Source organism: Amblyomma mixtum, chromosome 9 (genome assembly GCF_055824585.1).
Source record: "Amblyomma mixtum isolate Tamu chromosome 9, ASM5582458v1, whole genome shotgun sequence".
In the NCBI taxonomy this organism is placed as follows: Eukaryota; Metazoa; Arthropoda; class Arachnida; order Ixodida; family Ixodidae; genus Amblyomma; species Amblyomma mixtum.
Window position 1 is genome coordinate 117199987 of NC_143020.1, and position 20825 is coordinate 117220811.

The 20825-nt window shown below is 51.2% G+C and overlaps 1 protein-coding gene across 1 annotated transcript; it reads right to left on the reverse strand.

Annotated features, from left to right (window-relative positions):
• Positions 1-12629: 12629 nt before the first annotated feature.
• On the reverse strand, positions 12630-15901 carry LOC149330918 (uncharacterized). The gene has a single exon (XM_089560017.1). The coding sequence runs from the start codon at positions 15427-15429 to the stop codon at positions 13024-13026; it is 2406 nt and encodes an 801-aa protein (XP_089416143.1). The 5' UTR covers positions 15430-15901; the 3' UTR covers positions 12630-13023.
• Between the last annotated feature and the right edge of the window lie 4924 nt (positions 15902-20825).

Genomic DNA, 20825 nt, shown 5'->3' on the forward strand with positions numbered 1-20825 from the left:
AGCGAAGACACACTGATTAAAATTTATGGTCATAGAGTAACGGCAAAGTAACGTGCGATACTTTTTTTTCGGTAACGGAAACGGTAACGCGTTACCTTTTTTGCAGGTAACGTAGGGCGGTAACGCGGTTCTTTTTTTTTAGTGTAACCAGTAACGTATTTAGTTACGTTTTTTCGGTAACGCCTACAACACTGCGCGGGACAAAGCGGTCGCGATACGCCAGCTGCAGACACGCAAGAGACGGTTTTGGTCGAGGCAGAACCACGGGATGGGTGCCACGTAGAAGACGACGAAGAGCAGGCAGTGCCACAACTAAATCGAAAAACGAAGCGCATGTCCCAGGAATTCAAGACCAAAAAAAGCACGAGGTCACATCCTTTCATTCAATATATCTATGCAATCATTGGCGGCCGTCCTGGGTTTTTTTAGGATGCACTTCGTCCAAGAATTTTGCAGGTCAACCTAAGATTAAAGTATGAAGCGTTATATCAAAGTCAGGTGTGTAATACAGCTCGGAAATCAACGGCTCCGTGCAAATACGCAGTCCAAAGTTATGCAAGGAGCACCGCAGACGCGCCGCAGCTGTCGAGTGGCGCCGAGTCACCGATCACTTCCCCTCGAGTGTGCCTGAACTACATGCGGCTATCCGTTTCACGGAAGCGCTGCTGTCATTTACTGCTATCCGAGCTGATGTACCGGAATCGAAGGGGAACTAAACACGCGACCAAGTTTCGTCGCTGCGCCTGTTTTCTCGGCCGGCTCGAGCAGCGCTAACAAGCACAGCTTCCCAATCAAATTGGCATTCGTTTACGACGTAGTTTCGTGCGGCTCTAGCGCTCGGCGACTTACCGGCCGAATTTCCGATGCTGACAACATGGTTTATTGCCTTGAACTGGCTTATGTAGGCCCAGTTCAGTGACAACACAGGAAAACAATAACTCACTTATCGTGGCATAGTTATCTCGTTGGTCAATAACCTTCCCTGCAGTCATTGGCATGCTCATGGGCGCTTAGAAAGATCAGCTCTTTTTTGCTGAGGTGTACGGATGGCTTGCTGACACATTTATCTGAGAATCTTGATATTGCTTGACCTTCTACTATCAGCCCTGTGGTGGTGTCGCGGCACTTGCGTAGAACGGCCGTTCTTACAAAGGCCGGTGTGCAGTTTTTACATTGGCTGCAGTGTTTGCTTAGCTCCCCCGAGTTAACATCCTGTAGTCTTTCTCATCCGTGTTCCGACCGCGCTGTTGTTGTCAAGATGTGTAACCAACAAGCCAGCAATTATATACTAATGAAGAAAACATGCTTGCGGAGCAGGAGATCGCCTTCTACGTGCACCGCAATCATGGCGGCGCGGCTGCGTGCCAGTGCATACCACCAATAGGCATAAAGAAAGTTTTCTTAATGTTCAATATAGGACGACTCAGTCGACGTGGTTAATGCCAGCTTGCAAACGGTGGGAGTGTTCTAAGTTCTCAATCTTACGGAATAATTTGAAATAATGTGCAAAAAGCAAAATCATCGTCTTCACGACCTGTAACGGCAAACAATTAATAAATACTAAAAATAACTGCTGTCCTAAGTTGGAGCTTTGAGGAACTCCCGATGTAATAAACTCGTCGGGCCCACAGTGGGATGAAGCAGCTCGCGAAGAGGGGGAAAAAGGAACGCTAAAGTGAGCTGCGGGAACTCACGCATCAACTGAACCTGTTTAGAACGCAAACAATGCGATCTCGGTTAAGCGTTTTCAGAAGAGAACAATAATTTCCTGACTTTCCTTGAAAATGTTGAGAGAATCTGCGCTGAGGAGGAGCTGGACCAGGGTTACTGGTCTAATACCACTGTCACACGGGCATTTCGAAGGCCCTCGAATCGATAGTCTATCGACTCGAAGGCGATCCATCCTCCCAGGTGATGTCGGCGGCGTACTAGCCCGCCTGTCCGACGAGGAGGTCGACAATTATGAGATCACGAAAAGAGCACTGTTAAGGCAGAAGCCTACGGCGCCCGTAGGCTAATTCCCCCCCTACCGTGTCCGTCTGAAGTCGGGAGGGGTTAGGAATGGCGACAGCGGGTCGCGCGCTTCGGGTGCCGTCCAAGGCTGCGGGAAAGACCGCGACCGCCTTGTCGGGGACCAAGGGGCCGACGACCCCTTGAAAGGATCCCTTGACAAACATAGAAGTGGGGGTGGGGGACAATAAGGTCGACGACTCCTTAAACCCCCGACTGTCTAGCTAAGCAGCGGCGCCTCCAGAGTCGGGCTCTGGCGTGCACTGGGCTCCGCCTACTTGTATGCGCAGTGCCACTGCAGCAGTATTGGTTGGAATTGGGCGAGAGCCGGTTTATTAAAGCTCCGCCCAATTATCGAGAGGATAAAAACCGCTGCAAACAAAGAGCGGGAGGAGCGCGCCGAGTCTCAGTCTCGGCCGCTTTTCTATAGCCCTTTTTTTAAACAGCCTTTTTTGACAGCCTTTCTTTAAACCACCTTTTTCTTAAGTTCGTTGTGTTTTGGTCTCGTCTTCAATAAATTAGTTTTTTGCTTCAGTTTTGTCGCAAGAAGTTTGGAATTGCTGCCCCAACCGGCAACGTGTCGCCGGACGAGCGGACGAAGTACCGCTGACCAACGTGCGATCGGACCAACCGGCCATATCCGACCTTGGTATTTAACTGGTGCCGTGACCAGGATAGTCCGAGCGGCTTTCTGCGAGCGGTTGGAGGCACTACCTTCCGGAAGCCTGACGGGGCAATACCTTGGTGAAGAGTTCCGGGGACCAAGGTCCAAGTGAGCCGATACCCTTGCGAGGGGCCCGGAGCCAAGACTTCACGACAGCGCCAAGGAGCGAGCGAAAGGAGACCGGCGGAGCGAAGTGCTGCGCCTTTGGCGGCACCTACGGCGGCCGACTTCGCCGGCCTGGGAGACGTGACGGGCCCGCTGTGAGCACCGGTGGGACTCCCAACATTCTGCCACCAGCTGGACGTGGAGAGCGGAAAGACTGAGGCACGGGTCCAGCCGGAACGCAACGCAAGCGAGAAGTCTGCGGAACACAGGTGGGCCCTTCCCCGTTTTCTCCGGGAACGCGATGTCAGTCACTACCCGAGCACAGAAGCTGCGTGCGGGAGACCAAAACACTAGTGATGTGGACTCTGACGCGGAGGACTCGGAGAATGTGACGACTATGGATGGGCAGAGCAGTAGTAACCCATCGGCGTGTGAGAACGGCCAGGGCAACACGCGCTTGAGGGAGCAGGAGCTCGAGATTGAAGCTCTTAGACTAAAAATCCAGCTTGAGACGCTGGTTCAGAGAGGTCAGGGCATCCCGGGAAATGGTCGCCGAAGGGAAAAATTGGGTCGGCACGCAGATGATCTGAGGGCAGTTCTCGCGCCAATGCCACAGTCGGACGACCTCATCCCCGCCTGGTTTAAAAGCGCCGAAAACATGATAAGGACCTGCGAGATCCCGACTGATGTCGCGGGGTCAATAATAATGCCCTTTCTCAATGAAAAAACTCGAGCACTCGTGGCTAACCAGTCGGTCGACACGGTGATGAGTTTTGAGGAAATTCGGGAGCTAGTGCTCTCGCGGAGCTGAGATTGACAGCTGAAGAATATAAGCGTAGGTTTTACGCTTGTAGAAAAGAGGCGGAAAGCTGGGGGCAATTTGTCACTAAATTGGACGTAACGCTGGACTACTACCTGCGAAGTCGGAAAGTAAAAAATTTAGAGGACGTTCGTGCCTTGACGGTGGCAGATCGCGCTAAGCAGGTTATGCCGGAGGAAATGCGCGAGTACGTCCTCCAACAGGAGGCAGATAAGTGGTTAAAACCGAAAGAGCTCGCACAACTTGCTGAACAATACGAAGACAGCAGGCGTGGACGCCGTCAAAGGGCTGCTGAGGGGCTGAAAAGAAATGAGGCGATGCCGCGAGAGACACGGAATCGAGGAAATCGGTTCACCGACGAGCACAGAGTGCCAAAGTGCTATGGATGTGGCAAATTCGGTCATGTCCAGTGGAACTGTCCACAGACCAGGCCGGAAGTAGTTTCTGGTAATGAGATAGGTCGTAACCAGCAGGACCTGAAGTTGACAGCGAGAGCCGTGGCTGAATTCGCAACGCAGGCTGAGGTGGTAGCCAGTGGTTTGGCGCCGGGATCACGGCTAACCTGGGTGGACCTTTTGTGCGGGGAACAACCATTCAAAGCGTGTCTAGATTCAGGCGCAGATATCACCGTGTTGAGACGGAAGCTGGTGCCTGAAGAAGTCCGGAAGCAGGGAAGTGGGACGGTTCGCTTACGGGGCGCGTTTGGGCAGACCGTAACAGCCGAGCTCTTTTACATTCCACTGAGTTTGCCCACGGAAGATGGTGGCGCAAGCCCGCAACTAGTGACTTTATGCGCGGTTACGGACGAGCTAGCTAGAGAGGCTGATGCCCTACTGACCCCGGACGTTTTTAAGGCACTCGAAAGAGAGCAAAGTGAGGCCACTGATCTCGCGGTTAGGATAATACGAGCGGAAACCGAGATCGCCAACCACAACCAAAACGCAACGCGAGAGTTAGAATTTGAACCAAGCGAGAGCATTGAGGAGAGCGTGGCCTCAGAAAGTACGCACCGCCGCAGCGAGAGCAGAGCACGGCGGACCCTATGTTCGCCAGTGAACAAAGAGGAGACACCTCCCTGGCAGAGGCTTGGTCACAGGCGGAGGCCGGAACGCATAACATGGTAATAGAAGGAGGACTACTCTTTCACCAGGAAGGTTTGGATGGCAGACAGTGTCGGCAGCTCGTGCTCCCACTGAGTCGTCGGAAAGAAGTGCTGACTCTTGCGCATGATATGCCTTGTGGAGGACACTTTTCTGAAAAGAAAACTAAGCAGCGTATCCGCAGTGCGTTTTTCTGGCCCGGCCTTGCTGCCGACGTCAGATGGCATTGTCAAACCTGCCACACCTGTCAAACCTTTTCATGAAGGAAGACGACAGATAGGGTGCCAATCACAACACTGACTCGACCAAGGGAGCCGTTTGAAGTGATCTACTTAGACTGCATTGGACCTATCGAGCCCGTATCAGCGCGGGGACATCGATACGCTTTGTGTGTTATCGATCTATGCTCCAGGTGGCCAGAGGTGGTACCGCTGCGCTCGCTAACAGCTAAGGCCACATTCCAGGCGCTTCTCGACATTTTCGCACGGTTCGGTGTCCCTCAGCTGATTTGCTGTGACCAGGGGACAAACTTTACCTCAGCACTAACTCGTGAGCTCATGCAGCGCTTAGGAATAAACGTGAGGTTTTCAACTCCGGAGCATCCGCAGAGTAATGGCATCATTGAGCGCTGGAACGGCACGTTCAAGGCGATGCTCAGGCACATAATAGGTGACCACGCGCGCGGATGGGACCGGTTCATTTCATGCATGCTGTGGGCATACCGAGAAGTCCCACATGAGATCACGGGAGCGTCCCCGTTCGAGGTTATGTATGGGCGCGTCCCGCAAGGTCCATTAAGTATCCTCCAAAAGACATGGACAGGGAGTTGGTCACCACCTACGGGCCTAAATAAGGCAACGTCAGAGTACCTGATCAAGCTCCGGCAACAAATAGCCGAAGTAGCCGATAGGGTAGACTGCCAAATAAAGCAGCTACAGCAAGCGTATGCGGATAAATACAATCTAAGGGCAAGGGCCAAAGGGTTCTGTGAGGGTGAGGAAGTCCTAGTTTTGGATACGAACCAGCAGAACAAGATGCGACCTAAATGGATGGGCCCGGCAACAATTAAGGAGCATAGGCGACCCGATAGCTATGTTGTCAAGTTCAGAGATGGTGCTGAGCGATGGGTTCACGCCAATAGACTAAGAAAGTATTACGCCAGGGTGAACAACGTAGGCGTAATTTTTGAGGTGGATGGAGAATTTGGGGATGTAAAAGGCGTCCCGGGATTGCATAGTGGGAATAACACCACTGAGGTGACACTACATGAGTCCACGCATCTGAGCCAGGAACAAGTCAGGGAGCTAAGTCAAGTGATGGGCCGATACAAAGCGGTGTTCTCCGAACGGCCGGGTAAGTGCATAGTTGGAGAACACACGGTAAACCTGGTACCAGGCGCCAAACCAACAAGGGCTTACCCGTACCGTGTACCGGTCGCACTTAGGCATGAGGTGGACCGTCAGATTGAAGACCTTCTTCAAGGGGGCCTAATTTACCCTGTGGAGAGTAGCTACGCGCACCCCATAGTCTGTGTTGCGAAGAAAGACGCAAGTGTGAGGCTGTGCATTGATTACAGACAACTGAACGCCATATCAGAAGTAGACAGTTTCCCGATGAGTAACGTCACAGAACTGATTTACGAAGTGGCTAAGGCGAAGTTCATCACCGTCCTCGACATGACCCGGGGATATTGGCAAATAGCCGTAGAACGCAAATCACAACAATACACCGCATTTGCGACGCCCAGGGGCCTATTCGCGTGGCGGGTGATGCCTTATGGGCTGCGTAATTCGGCAGCCACCTTCCAAAGAATCATGAATAACATCCTGCAAAAGCATATGCGCTACGCGTGCGCATACATCGACGACGTGGCCGTGTACTCTGAGACGTGGCAAGAACACTTAGTACACTTGGATAGTGTGCTGGCGACTATCATGAGCGTGGGACTTACAATTAATCCTACAAAATGCAAGTTTGCACAGCAAAGTGTCAGGTATTTGGGGCACGTGGTCGGTTCGGGCCTTCATTCCCCGGACCCGGAACGAGTGCAAGCAATGGGGCAGCTTAAACCTCCGACTACCAAGAAAGAGCTGCGTAGCGCGCTTGGACTGTTTAACTATTACCGCGACTACGTCCCCTCGTATTCGGAGATAGCGCGCCTCTTAACGGATCTCACCAACCGGTGGGTCCCAAATATAATCCCGTGGACAGAAGAAGCGGAACGGGCGTTCATCGCCGTCAAAGCTGCCTTGAGCGAGTTGCCTATGCTCACGGCCCCCGACCTCAATAAAGAGTTCGTGCTGACAACGGACGCGTCGGAAAGAGCGGTCGGGGCATGTCTGGCACAGGAGGTGAACGGGCAAGAAAAGCCAATTGCCTTTTCGAGTAAGAAACTGACGCCGCAGCAGGCTAAGTGGTCCGCTATAGAAAGGGAAGCTTACGCAGTCATATGGGCATTGGGGCGTCTGGACACGTGGCTTTTCGGCGCGAGGATTAAGGTGAACACCGACCATAATCCCTTGACCTACTTAACCAGATCGACTTCCTCAAGCGCCCGGTTGACCCGTTGGAGCCTGGCTCTCCAAAAGTACAACCTTGAGTTTGCTCATATAAAGGGCTCTCTCAACAAATGCGCCGACGCCCTATCCAGGTTGGACACTGACTCCGACTCTGCCCAACCGTTGTAAACGCGAAAGAGTCCCAGAGATTCGAATGTAAAAAAAAAAGGAAGAGAAAAAAAAAAAGTCAGCAGGTACACCTGCCGCCAGTTGCTGGGTAGATGGTTCAGACATCGCGGGCCAAGGAACGTACGGGACGGTGGCCCAACCCGCGTGTGTGTAGCTTGTGGACTGTGAACTCAAGTGCATTGATGTTAGACTCCTATGCTACGAGTGTTTCGACTGTTGTGGTTGCTTGTGAAAAGAAGTTAAGGAGTGTGAGTGTTGATGCATGCATCACGTGGTCTTGAACATGCTCTTTGTGCAGTTGTTAGTAGGACGCAGAAGCGCTCCTTTTTTATATTGTTCGTACAGTGCTCAGTTGAGATCCGTTTTTATTGTGTGTGTGCTGTCGGGGTTTTTTTTTTTTTGCTGTTCACGGCCGGGTCTTTGGTACTTTTGAGCGCTTTGGTATGTTGTGTGTACGGCGAGCGTCCACCCAACATTCTTGGTGGGGAGGTGTTAAGGCAAAAGCCTACGGCGCCCGTAGGCTAATTCCCCCCCTACCGTGTCCGTCTGAAGTCGGGAGGGGTTAGGAATGGCGACAGCGGGTCGCGCGCTTCGGATGCCGTCCAAGGCTGCGGGAAAGACCGCGACCGCCTTGTCGGGGACCAAGGGGCCGACGACCCCTTGAAAGGATCCCTTGACAAACATAGAAGTGGGGGTGGGGGACAATAAGGTCGACGACTCCTTAAACCCCCGACTGTCTAGCTAAGCAGTGGCGCCTCCAGAGTCGGGCTCTGGCGTGCACTGGGCTACGCCTACTTGTATGCGCAGTGCCACTGCAGCAGTATTGGTTGGAATTGGGCGAGAGCCGGTTTATTAAAGCTCCGCCCAATTATCGAGGGGATAAAAACCGCTGCAAACAAAGAGCGGGAGGAGCGCGCCGAGTCTGTCTCGGCCGCTTTTCTACAGCCCTTTTTTTAAACAGCCTTTTTTGACAGCCTTTCTTTAAACCGCCTTTTTCTTAAGTTCGTTGTGTTTTGGTCTCGTCTTCAATAAATTAGTTTTTTGCTTCAGTTTTGTCGCAAGAAGTTTGGAATTGCTGCCCCAACCGGCAACGTGTCGCCGGACGAGCGGACGAAGTACCGCTGACCAACGTGCGATCGGACCAACCGGCCATATCCGACCTTGGTATTTAACTAGCACTTTGCCGGTACTTTGGCATTCGTGGAGAGGCGGACTCAGAAGTAATGGAAGTGGGCCGCGATCCAATCTGTGTGTCAGCGACCAGCCTAAGAACCCCGCTTGGTCAGCTGGGAACACATCCTTTGCTGAGGGGAGTAACGACAGGGCAGGTTCAAGCCCAGACAGGAAGGCCAGTTCGGCAGCGGCAGGGGCAGTATTTGTCGACTTAAAGGCGGTGAAAAAAAGTTGTAACAAGCTCGACGAGGACAAAGGCAAAGCGGCCGTCTCCAGCTCTGAGGCAGAGGCTGCTTTGAGGAGTGGGGCCGATGCTTTCCCTCGGAAAGACAGTAATGAGCTCGCAGGCCAGTGCAGTGAGGGAATCAAAGGGGGCTCTCCTTCAATGCGACTGGCGAACAATAGTAGCCAAGTATTGGAGACGCTTGACTGTAATGAGAGTCACAGTGAGTCACCTCAGCGCGCCGCTGAAACCCCAGGCCAGAACGCAGCGTTAACCAAAGTGTGTGGTTCAGGTAGAGTTGCGGGCCAGGTAGCTAGGCTCATGGGGTCGTATAGCAAGCCTCAGGAGAGCGAGTTGCTATAGGTTCAGCGGAAAGTAAAATGCAGTCGAGACAATTCTGGGCTATGACGTGCAGTGAATCATCGAAAGCGCGACCGGATAGTTCAAGCGGGAAGTGCGGCTCGGTGCCGAGTCAAAGAGCGGATGTGAAAGGTGACGGCACCGCGGGTGCGCAAGACAGAACAGCTAGGGCAGTTTCTCGAAAGCGGTCGCGCGCAAGGAGAGCCAAGCGAAGCGGTAGTCCGCAGAGAAAGTACGACAGATGGGCCCAAAACATTGTAAGGAAAGAAGTCTTTCGCATTCATTTGAAGTACTTCGAAGGCGTTGCCGACGGGCAGCATGACTCATTCAAGGGAAGCTTATACCTGTTTACAGTCCTCTGGCAAAAATACATGGCTCATGCTAGCATTGTTATACTGTGACAGCAGGTTTGCTGAAGGTTGGCCTCCTTTACCAACCTTTTTCTTCTTTGGTCTGTGGTATCAGTGGTCTATTTGTGATAAGAACGTCATACCCCTTAAATACAAGCCGCCCGCCGCGCTGGCTGAGTGGTTACGGCGCTCGACTGCTGGCCCAAAAGACGCGGGTTCGATCCCGGCCGCGGCGGCCGAATTTCGATGGAGGCGAAATTCTAGAGGCCCGTGTACTGTGCGATGACAGTGGACGTTGTGAATACAAGGGGGGTACTGCGCACAAAAAGACAAGGACAAGAAGATAACACAACAAGCGCAGACTCGCGACTAACTTTATTTGAAAACACGACACTCCTTTTATAGTTTCAAAACTGTCACATCACACACATGATGAAACCAAAAACCTGTCTTCATTGTGATACTGTATCACAATGAAGACAGGTTTTTGGTTTCATCATGTGTGTGATGTGACAGTTTTGAAACTATAAAAGGAGTGTCATGTTTTCAAATAAAGTTAGTCGCGAGTCTGCGCTTGTTGTGTTATCTTCTTGTCCTTGTCTTTTTGTGCGCAGTACCCCCCTTGTATTCACCATGATTGACCGACTAGCCCAACAACGTACGCTTTTAAACAGTGGACGTTAAAGAACCCCAGGTGGTCGAAATTTCCGGAGACCGTCACTACGGCGTCCCACATAGCCTAAGTTGCTTTGGGACGTTAAACCCCAATAAACCAAACCTTAAATACAAGCCAACATTTATTTGTCCAAAGTGTGCCTTTCAGAGACTTCAAATTGCCCGGTAGTTTTCAGAGGGCTCAAAATTCGACTTCCAACATTAAAAAAAAAAAAAAACTATTGGGACTACGTGAGCGCTGTTCACGCACGCAGGCTATGCCACTATAGGCAGGCACAGAGTGAGAGAATAGTTGTCTCCCGTCTTTTTAAATAAAATAAATGAATTACCTTTGAAGACACTGTGGGCTTAAAAGTTCTCATTTGCGTCCTCTAGCACTTTTTGACCCCTGTCTTCCTTACTGTGCTGTTGTGACCACTATGAAAAAGTTCCAAGCCCGGACATTTAGTTTAGATTAATTTACAAATGCAATTTCTGGCGGGTCAACATGCTCTTATTTACTGAATACAAATACATTCTTTCTTTTATTTGTTGCTTAGACATTTGCGATAAGCATGCCTCAACGTGTAGCTGTCAGGCATGCTGGACCACCCTGGGGATCGACAGTGCCTGCTTTAAAGATGGATGAATCGTGTGTTGCGACCTGCTTTCACGCACCTGAAGCCAACGGTTAGAAAATGTCAAAAACCGAACAGCGATCTAGGTGTTGCTGAAATGTTATTGGGAAAACCTACTTACTATTAAAGGCCTACTTGACCGAAATTTTCCAAACCGTAAAAAGGTTGTTTTTTTATAGTATACCCCCGTATTATGCTACCCACAAAACATTACGCTCCAGTTTCAAGCAGTTACGGTGCCAACGGCACGTAAAAATCAGAGTTTTCAATACCGAAACTGGAAAAACGGGCGCCATTGCCGCCCGCCGGAAGTGACGCATTTTTGAGACTTTAGTCCGGGCAGGTTCGGAGCGTCTGCTCGTTGCGGCTCGTCCAAAGCGCTGGTACCGGTGGCGCGTGCAGCACATTCAGCAATGAATACTGGTAATATGTGAGAACACACATCTTGAAACGTATGACACGCCCTAGAAAAAGTTTTAAACTTGTTTTATTTGCTGTAGAAGACTAGAAAACTCCTCGCTCAACCTCAGTGAAATGAACGCGCCGCAATGCGAGTGAGCGGTGTTTGCCTGGCAGTATTCGATTACAGCTTGTGCAAAGTTCGGACATAGCGGAGGAAAGAAGCATATTCATATGTAGGCCAAGTAGAAGTGCTTGTATTATCAAGTCGGCTTTTTTGAGCGGGCACGCGTGTGCCAACAGCACATGTGCGCTCTGCTCTGCGGGCAATATGGTTGCTGACTTGATACAAAAAAAAAAAAAATGACCTGCCTTCTCCTTTGCTCGATGAGCAAAGCCGTCCACTTTAGCTTCTGAACTGGCTAAGCTAGCTTGTGCCGAGTGGTCCCGCGTCTTCTTTATTCTCCCGATTAGAGACGCCTCGAAGCCTTTCTTCTCCCAATTATAACCATCTCGGTTCGTGGCATCCTTTGTCGATCGGGCCAGAAACACATGCGTGCTCTGATGCATGATGGAGACCGGGAGAGGTCAATTGACAAAGCCCAACCCAAAATGCTTAGAGCGAGACAGAAGCGTCAGTCACCCACCATTATCTTTTTTGAAGAGAGGGAAATTCACGTTAAAACCTGAGCTCCAGACAGCTGACACCAGCTTTCGAGATCGGGGGTGAAGGGCAGTGGCCGAGAGGTACACATGGTGCTTTCCGCATTCCTAGTATTCCTTTCCGCGGCCACGCACTTCGTCGACATGATGCCACCAGTTTATTTTTCTCGGACACCATCGAGCTTCGCGGTGAAAACAGTCAGAAACGCGCCTGAAAAAGACTTACAAGGGACGCTCGCTCACTTCAGAACGCCTGAAACTGGCGAGCCGGCGATGCCGGTGTCTCAATGGTGCGTCATTTCCGGTCAGGTTTGTTTGTTGTCCAGCTCACCGCTAGGGGACTGCGTCGTCTGCTACAGAGGTTTTTCAACGCCTCTAACTAAAATTCTAGACGCTTCACAGCCCTAATATTAAATATAAATATTGTTCACAACATGCACACTATATCGAGCGCAAAATTAGCCGAAGTAAACTTTCGGTCAAGTAGGCCTTTAAGCGCGTGGTGAGAGAGCAACTAGCGAAAAGAACACAGAGTGCGTGAGGTATATACAGGCACCACTTTATTGCCATCACAAAATTATCATTATCACAGCAGGCATGTTGCCGGTTCGTTTATAGTATATGGCCCCGCAAAAAAGGGGCCGCAAAAATTTCTACAACTAACCCAAACGACAAAGCGGATTTATCATCGAAAGCTGTTACAGCTTTCCCTTATCCATTTCATACTGCATTTGGCCATTGATTCTATATCGTCAGCTGTAAGTGAAAGCCTCGGCGTGAAAATGCGAATCAGGGAAATCTGACCTGGCCCCCCGCCGTGTTCCACCCTGTATCAATCTCACCTTCTGCTCCTAAATCTCCCCTAACACGGACAGGCAAATTTCCCACGCTCCAATTTATACCAACCAACCAGGGCAGGCGTTGAACAATGAACTGAATTTAAATTATGAAAACAAGTTAAACCACTTAGGCTACGCGAATTCGATTCGCTCAGTAATGAAGGCCTTACGGCTGACGCTGTGATACCATGGCAGAATAATCAACTGAAACAGCTTTCGCTCTTAAGAAATGAAAATGTAAGCACATGGCAGAACGAAGTGATTATATTTTAGACAATGCATAGACGTAGCACACATTTTTACAGGAACAAGTATACAACATACAGTGCAGCATTATTTTACTCCGGTGAAACACGCACGTCACTGAAGAGCAAGAAATGCCGTATGCGACGTAGACAGGGTTCGGGCAAGTCACCCAGCTGCGTCTGCCCGTCATCTCTGGCGCTGCACTCTATGCCCTCACGCACTACGCCTGCGAGGCGCATGAACTCTGTGAAGTCTTGCAGTCCGAGCACGCACCGAGCAATCAGCTTCTTAGCTTGAGCTTCGTCGACAAACGCCGTCGCCTGAAGCTCGTCTACCAAGGTCGGAGAGGTGGAGATCTTCTCGAAGGCCTCTGCAGTGTACTTCACACGGGTGCCGGTGACGAAGCGAGCAGCGCGCTTTGCCAAGGCTCGGTTCCTGTGTAGGATGTCATGGACGTCCAGGCGCGTTCTAATCCCATCAACGCCACCACGAAGACAGCGTAGGTCCTGCAGAACGTAGTTAGTCGCAAGCTCCGGTTTTGAGAGCTCTGCGATGAACATGGTGGAAGCTTCGCGACTGGGAGCGCGTAATGTGAAACTACGCAAGGCTCGACTTCGGAGAAGGAGGCTGGCGAGCGGTACCATATCACAGGAATTCTGTCCCGAGAAAATGAAGCTCATGCTTCTGATGCTCGTATTTCGGCACACGGCTTCGCATATAACGGGCCCGCACACATTCCAGCAGTGGTTATCGCACGGCAATTCCAGACACAGCGCCAGATGTGTGATGCTAGTCGCGCTCTGGATCAGCTGAACGATGGGCGTTGAGGCTGGCTCTTTCGCACCGTCAAAGCACAAAATCGAGTACACACGTAGCGTGATGTGCGTGAGGTTACTAGACGTGGTCGCTGTTTCCACAGCGGTCTGGAGCCGGGCGAGGGGCACTGCGTACGAGGGCCAGCCTCTTTCTGGGTAGTGCACCAAGCAGTGGCCACTGACGACGACTCTGTCTTGCAGGCCACATTCAGAGAGCGTCTTGCAGATTTCCCATCTAAGGCGACCGAGGTTTTCAAGGATGATCTTTTTCAGCGACTTGTTCACGGTCACCGCTCGACAAAATTTCTGGCATGCTAAGAGGCTGAAGCCGCACATTGATAATGTCAGTTCTGTGATGGAGGTGTCAATCTCTAGCAGAGCGGAGATCCAGGGCTTTACAAAGTCATCGTTGTGCCGAATGTGGCACCATCGGCATTCATGCCAATGAGATCTATAAACTACTGCGTCATAAGGGCTGTAGCTGCACGTGAAGCTGAAGTGCCTGAGCGTCTTGTTGGTGCGCAGAAGCTTCTTTATTGCAGTGGCGTACTGTAACTTGAGCGTGCTCACCTCTAGCTTGAGTCTAACCAGCCCCTTGTGAGTAGCCAGGGCATCGCAGATAGTCAAGACGTCCATGTCCGGGCCATATTCAGGGGCTTTAATGAACACCGATCTCAGGGACGTATTCAGCCTCAGGTACGTTCCAAGAGCGACATGCGGGTTGCCTATGCCGTAGGGTGCACTACCACTGTTGAGAATCCTTGACGAGAGTGACAGGTCTGTGATGCTTCTGTTTCGGAAAAGCCCTGCCAGGAAGGTGCTGGCGTCCTCAGGGTTCACATGGACCTCCAAAGCTATAAGCGTCCGCAAGGTAGTTGTTTCCGCGAGAAGAGCCGCAAGATCGGCAATCAAGTGCCCGTGCAAGTCCACGGACAGGTCGAGCGATTTCAACCGTGTCAAGCAATTTACAGTCGCTGCAAAGGCGCCGGAGATGACGACTCCTTGATTCCTCAAGTACAACGAAAGCCTCTTCAGCCCCAGCGCGTCACGAAATGCGGAACAGATAATTTTTTCATGGCCGGTGAGGATATCGTCGTTGATGGTGACTTCCGCAACGCACCGGTGCTTAGTCAGCAGGTGGTACAGAAGTGTCGCGGCTTGGCGTTTGTGTTTCATCATGCTGAGGCTTCTGGTGCAAGCGTCGTCACTCGCCTGAACGAGGTTGAGCTTCGAGGCCGTGTCCTCTTGTAGTTCCAGCCCGACGGCCCAGAAGAAGCTGTTCCAATCTTTGATGTTGGTTACGATGTGGCACAGATGGCCTTCCCGGCTCGTGCATGGTCGACGATGGTCGACTCTTAGACCGCCGTACCGGCTGGAGACTCCGTCCATCTGTTCCAATGGCATGGACGAGGCCGCTGTCGCGTGAACGTCTTCGAATACTTCAACGCTTTTGGGCGCTTCCTCGTTTTCGCGCTCCTCGACGCCTGGGGATGCTTCGACTTCGGCGGGCACCTGCTCGTCTTTGGGTACTTCTTCGTGTTTGGGAACATCAGCCTCCTCGGGAACTCTCACCTCCACGGGAACGTGAACCTCTTCGGATTCTGGAACCTTTTTGGGCGCAACAACCTCCTCTTGGTCAGTTTTGACGGCAGCGCTTTCATCTTGGCGCTTCCGCTTGGGCATGATTTCAGCCCCGTCCGGGTGGAACTGACCTGCATGAAAAGCATCGCAGGATGAATATAAGGCCGTTGGCGCAGCTAAAATCACTAAACATGTTTACTACTGATCTCGACAAGGCTGGTCACATGAGGAAACAGGAAAACGTCTTGAGTGGTGGGTCGTAACGAAGGCCGTGCTCAAGTTTTTATGCGAAATAGACCTGGGTACCCGTCTGTGCACTACCTACACGGTTTACACAGTTTATTTTGTTTATGGTTTGACAAGCGTGAGAGTGCAAGTAATTTCTTGATGGTCCGTTGAGTTCTTCGGAAGGGCTCAGACCCTTCCAATCGTTGACGATTCGGCGATCAATAAGCAAGATGGGCAGGTGTAGAAGGTCAAAGGAAGGATTATATTTACAAGTATGTACAGAGGTAAACTGGGTTACAGAAGCAAAGTCACAAATGCACTGCAACTTAACGGGAAATTCTCACACAGAGAAAACTCTCTACCTGACCTTACTTATCGACCGGAGGGTTCCGGTTAAAGCCTAGGTGCTTGTAGAAGCACGTGCCAAGCACGGAGTACTTCCCGAGACTACACAAGTCTGGGACTGATAGGACTGCTGTCCAGTGGTTTTGCATGCATTTTTATATGCTTTACAAACAAAGGTCTTAGGGCGGTCAAGATTCAAGGCCCGCCCTAGACTTCCCTAACCAATGACAGTCTAACATACAGTAACCACAGCCCTGGAAGGTTGGGCACAGCCTCGAACCCAGGGCTTGGCACAACGAAAAAAAGAAACATATAAAAAGAACATTCAGGAGACCCTCTCCACGCGGGACTCCTCGCACAATCCGCACTCTCTCCCCTTTCCACTCTCGCCGCCGCACCAACGTGTCGCTTTTCCAGGGATGACAAGTTCTAGCTGAACAACAGGGCGAGTCATTTGCATGAATCGTCTTGGGAATGACTCGTGCCAAAGGCAGGAAACGAGCCCCGCGATGACTTGGTGCTGGCAGTAATGCCAGCGAACAAAAGGGTCCTTCGCGGAACTCAAGTCTCGCAAGTTTCTGCGGAATGGTACAGGAATCCGCTGGCACGCTTTCTTGGTGCCCCGGTGGTACCGGTGGACACCCGCGGTCGGCAATGCTAGCAGTCGGCAGTCATGACGACGCTGCTAAGCGCGCATCACTTCCGGGCTTTTGTGTGTGTTTGCAGGGGACACGTGGGTGCGGAGCACGTGGCTTTACAGAGAAATCTTAGTGTAGACCGGAGGCGCGCAGCGGCCTCGAGGTAAAGAAAGAGGGGGCGTCAATGAAATGCGGCCTTACACGTCCCCCCTAAGATGCTAAATGAGCTTGGAGTCCGCTCATTTAAGCTTAGCAAACAAAGGCCGCAGCGAGATGAAAATCAAACTTGGGTGCACATGCAGCCAGAAATAACCAGTTCTAGCGAAACGAAAAAGATTCGCAGCACTACACAAGAACGACACACTTGGTCATAAACTGTTCATAAATGTTCATGAGAGTACGAGCGTCGCCGTTCCAGCGTCCTTGCACAGGGATCCGTCGCACACCACTGTTCACATCACAAAGTCCGGCGAGTGAACGGGAACATTCACGCCTGCTTGAGGGGTCATGGCTCAATTATCGCTTTGCTCTTTTCCCCAGCTGAGGTTGGGGACGCGAGAGAACGCGTCGGCGTTGCCGTTGCAGACGCCTTTCCTGTGCGTTGCAACCGCATTGTAGCGCTGCAAGGCCAGCGCCCACCTTGCTAATTTCGCCCCATGAGGCGTGCTCGTCGTCAGATAAGCCAAACGATTGTGATCGGAGACCACAATCTGTGCCCCAAACACCCAATGGTCAAATTTCTTAAGAGCCCAAATTATAGTGAATGCCTCGCGCTCGATCGTTGACCAGCGGGTCTGAGTTACAAGGACGGGAGGATAGTACAAACGCTAAAAAAAAAAAAAAAGAAAGCTAGCTGGGGCTGGAAAGATATTTTTGGTTCTAGCAAGTACCAACGTTGGGGAAAAGCAACCAGTTTTGAGCGCCTTGTAAGAAGAAAGGAAGGTTCTGGGAAGCGGAGGCAGGGCTGCGTACGGCGCACGCGAGGTCGCGGGGTCACGGAGTCGCGCGAGATGTCCATGTTTTCTTGCAGCAGCACATCGGGAAAAGGTTAAATTCTTCCACTCGCCACTCGCAGCGCACCGCAGAGCCGGCATCCTTCTCTCTTGTCCGCCTACCCGGCAGGAGCTAGTCTCTCCGGTTCCGGCCGGGGAGATGGACAATAGTCGCGGGCGAGAGCGAAGGGGGGGCCCCCACCACATGAATGGCATTAGAAGAATGTCACTGGCGCCTTCACTACGGCTCAGCTCGTACTATTCTGGCGCAGTGCTGCGTTTCGCCGTAATCGCTTGTCAGCGAAGTGAACACAGCACCGTGCCTTCCCGTGAATAGTAGAAGCAGGGACGTCGCGGCCACATCGGCATTCGTAGGATAGCGCCGCCCTGTCGCTTATTTGCTCGCTTATACCCCTGCTACACGGGCGTTTCGAATGCCTTTTTTTCGAAACCAACGCTGCTACAAGAAGTTTTTCAACGGCATTCGGTTCAGATGACATTCGAGTCGACGGAGCTACGCGGAGACATTCCAGATTTTGGAATGCCTTCGAGCCCGAACCGACCAATAGCCGTCGCCTCTGCCGTCACTTCGCCCCGCCCACAGCCGAGCGACTGCTTTCGGCTCTGTGGCTGTTCATTTCGATACCGGCTGCTCGCTTTTTTCTGCTCTTTGTTTAGGCAATAGCTCGTGCTCTGTCTGAGGGAATGCTTGAAGGTGATATTACACCAACGAACATTAACCGCGTCAGCATGAAATTTCCACAGGAGTGCGCCGATGAGGACGGCTGTACTCATACTGTTTACATTGCTGCGTACGAACAGCTAGAGCTCTTTTCATGACATAAAACGTAATCTCTGTTTTAGTTCTATTAAACAACCTGTTTTCTTTTTTACCAGTTGTACCCGTGCTTGTTTACGCAGTGCGACAATGTTTGGGAAGCGATGATGCGATCGCACGCTTGAGAAACACGACAGCCGAGTTGTTGACATCGAGTACGACCGGCGCTTCTCGCTTCTTGTCTCAGCTTCCTCCGACGTGACCAGTACTTTATTTCAAACTGCTTCATGCAGAAGTATGATTGGCGACCATTCGCTTTAACTGGAACGGCCTAACTTGTTATCCACAAGCTAGCGACGGCGACGACTGCTGCTGACCGTAAAGCCCGACTCGGCAGTCTGGGTCACATCGGCGTTTGCCGTTCATCGTATACGTGCCCTGCGATGAAAGCAATAGTTGATTTCAGGTCGCTGTTGCCAAGACTACATTTGGTGACCATTTGAATTCGCCAAAGCTTGTGATTCGCTCTTCACAACCACCGCAATCACAGATCCAACCCGGCGTACTCGCTAGGCCTAGTCGTCGCGGAAGGGAAGGGAGCCGTCGTCGACTGAAATTAATTTTTCAAGCGCTTATCGCAGGTGAGCGTTCAGGTGTGCACATGTGAAGTGTAGCCGTTCGTATCGCTCATTTAGAAGCGCGAACATATTCACACGGCCGCCTCATCTTTGTGCTTTCGCTCAGCCGCCGACAAGGCTGACCGTCCGCCGATCGGATTCGTCCGTGTCGTTGGCCTGACAAATCTGTCCCATTACAATGATATTATAGTAACCTAGATATTTCACTATAATGACATGCTGCTGTTGAGCGTGATATATAGTGTCGTTGTCGGACTAGCGTGGCCGCCGCCGTCGTCGTCGTTGTACACTGAAAACGAACTGAGGCTTTCGAATGCGTTTGGAAAGTGTCGTGTAGCACCGCGGGAGTCCGTCGAGTCCGAATGTCATTCCAATTCTCGAATGTCATTCGACTCGGATGTCATGCGAACGTCGCCGTGTAGCACAGGTATTATCCTCTGACAAGTCAAAAAGTCTTCCTGTCGTGGCACGCCATGGCTTACGACACCACATCTGTCATTCCCCTTCGTACTTCAAGCGTTTCTCTTCTTGCTATGAAAGTATTAGCCGTTGCGGCCACCAATTCAACCAGCGAGAAAAATTTCAGCGCCGCAGGATTCCTAATGAAAGAGCGCAGCTCTTGATTCGATCAAGCCGTCATCAATGAACAACTTGCATTTTTAGAGTGATAAATCTATACCTTTATGCGTTGTGTCTTGTGTATAATCCGAAACTGTGATCTGGAATGCGAGGTCAAAATTTGAATGTCATTGAAATAAACTAATTTTCCTGAAATTCTCTTTTTGTGTCGTCGCCGCTTTGCAGGTCGGGCCGAGCACGAGCGTGCTCAGGGTCCTTTAGTGTCGGGCCGGGCTTCCTGTCGGTAGGTTAGGTCCCAGGCCGGGCGCGGGTTCGAAATTGCGGCCCGTGCACAGCTCTATTCAGAAACCTAATCACATTTCCTTTTGTGAAAAGAGTTTAAATGGTGCAAGTATGAAGCTACGATGAAGTCAATTAAATACTTCTGTGCAACAGCTAGAGGACTTTCAAGAGCATGCTATACGTGATGCTAGTTGCCTCAGTCACAATTGATGCAGTCAAGTATTATTTCGTATATTTTTTTTTTACCCAACAGAAATGAAATGTCTGAAGATGAATATGTACCAAACACATCGAAACATCAGTTGTGATGCCTGAAAAAAGTTGTACTGCAACAAATAAATGCTCAAGTCTCGATAAGCAGGAATATGGAAGGGGAATAAAAACAGTTTTCTTTTGTTCGGGCTCACGCACCTGCTACAAACATATTCTTTATACATAGCAATAAAACTTGAAATAACTGTTTAAGAAGCCTTTTGGTCAATAGTATAGCTAAGTATGACTGAAAGGAGTCCGCAAGAAATGCACAGAAGCAGGCATGCAGTGTGACAGCGCACCGCGACAGGTGCGCTTTTCAATCTCGCGCGCGCTCTGAAGAACGTGGGTTTATGGTTTATTGGGGTTTTAACGTCGCAAAACGACTCAGGCTATGAGGGACGCCGTAGTGAAAGGGGTTCGGAAATTTCGACCACCTTGGGTTCTTTTACGTGCACTGACATCGCACAGTACACGGGCCTCTAGAATTTAGCCTCTATCGAAATTCGACCACCCCGACCGGGATTGAACCCGCGTCTTTCGGATCAGCGGCGGGTCAGCCACCGCGGCGGGTCGAAAGACATGACGGGCACACGCCGAGGAGGCAACGCTGCAGTGCACGCTGCCTCCTCGCCTCTCGGCTCCTCGCGAGCAGCCCCGTCCGCTGACGAGCGGTGGGAGGGAAAATCTAGGGAAAACATGCCTGTCCCAACCGGACATGACGTCACTAAATATCACGTGACCTATGACGTCACGCGTATGACGT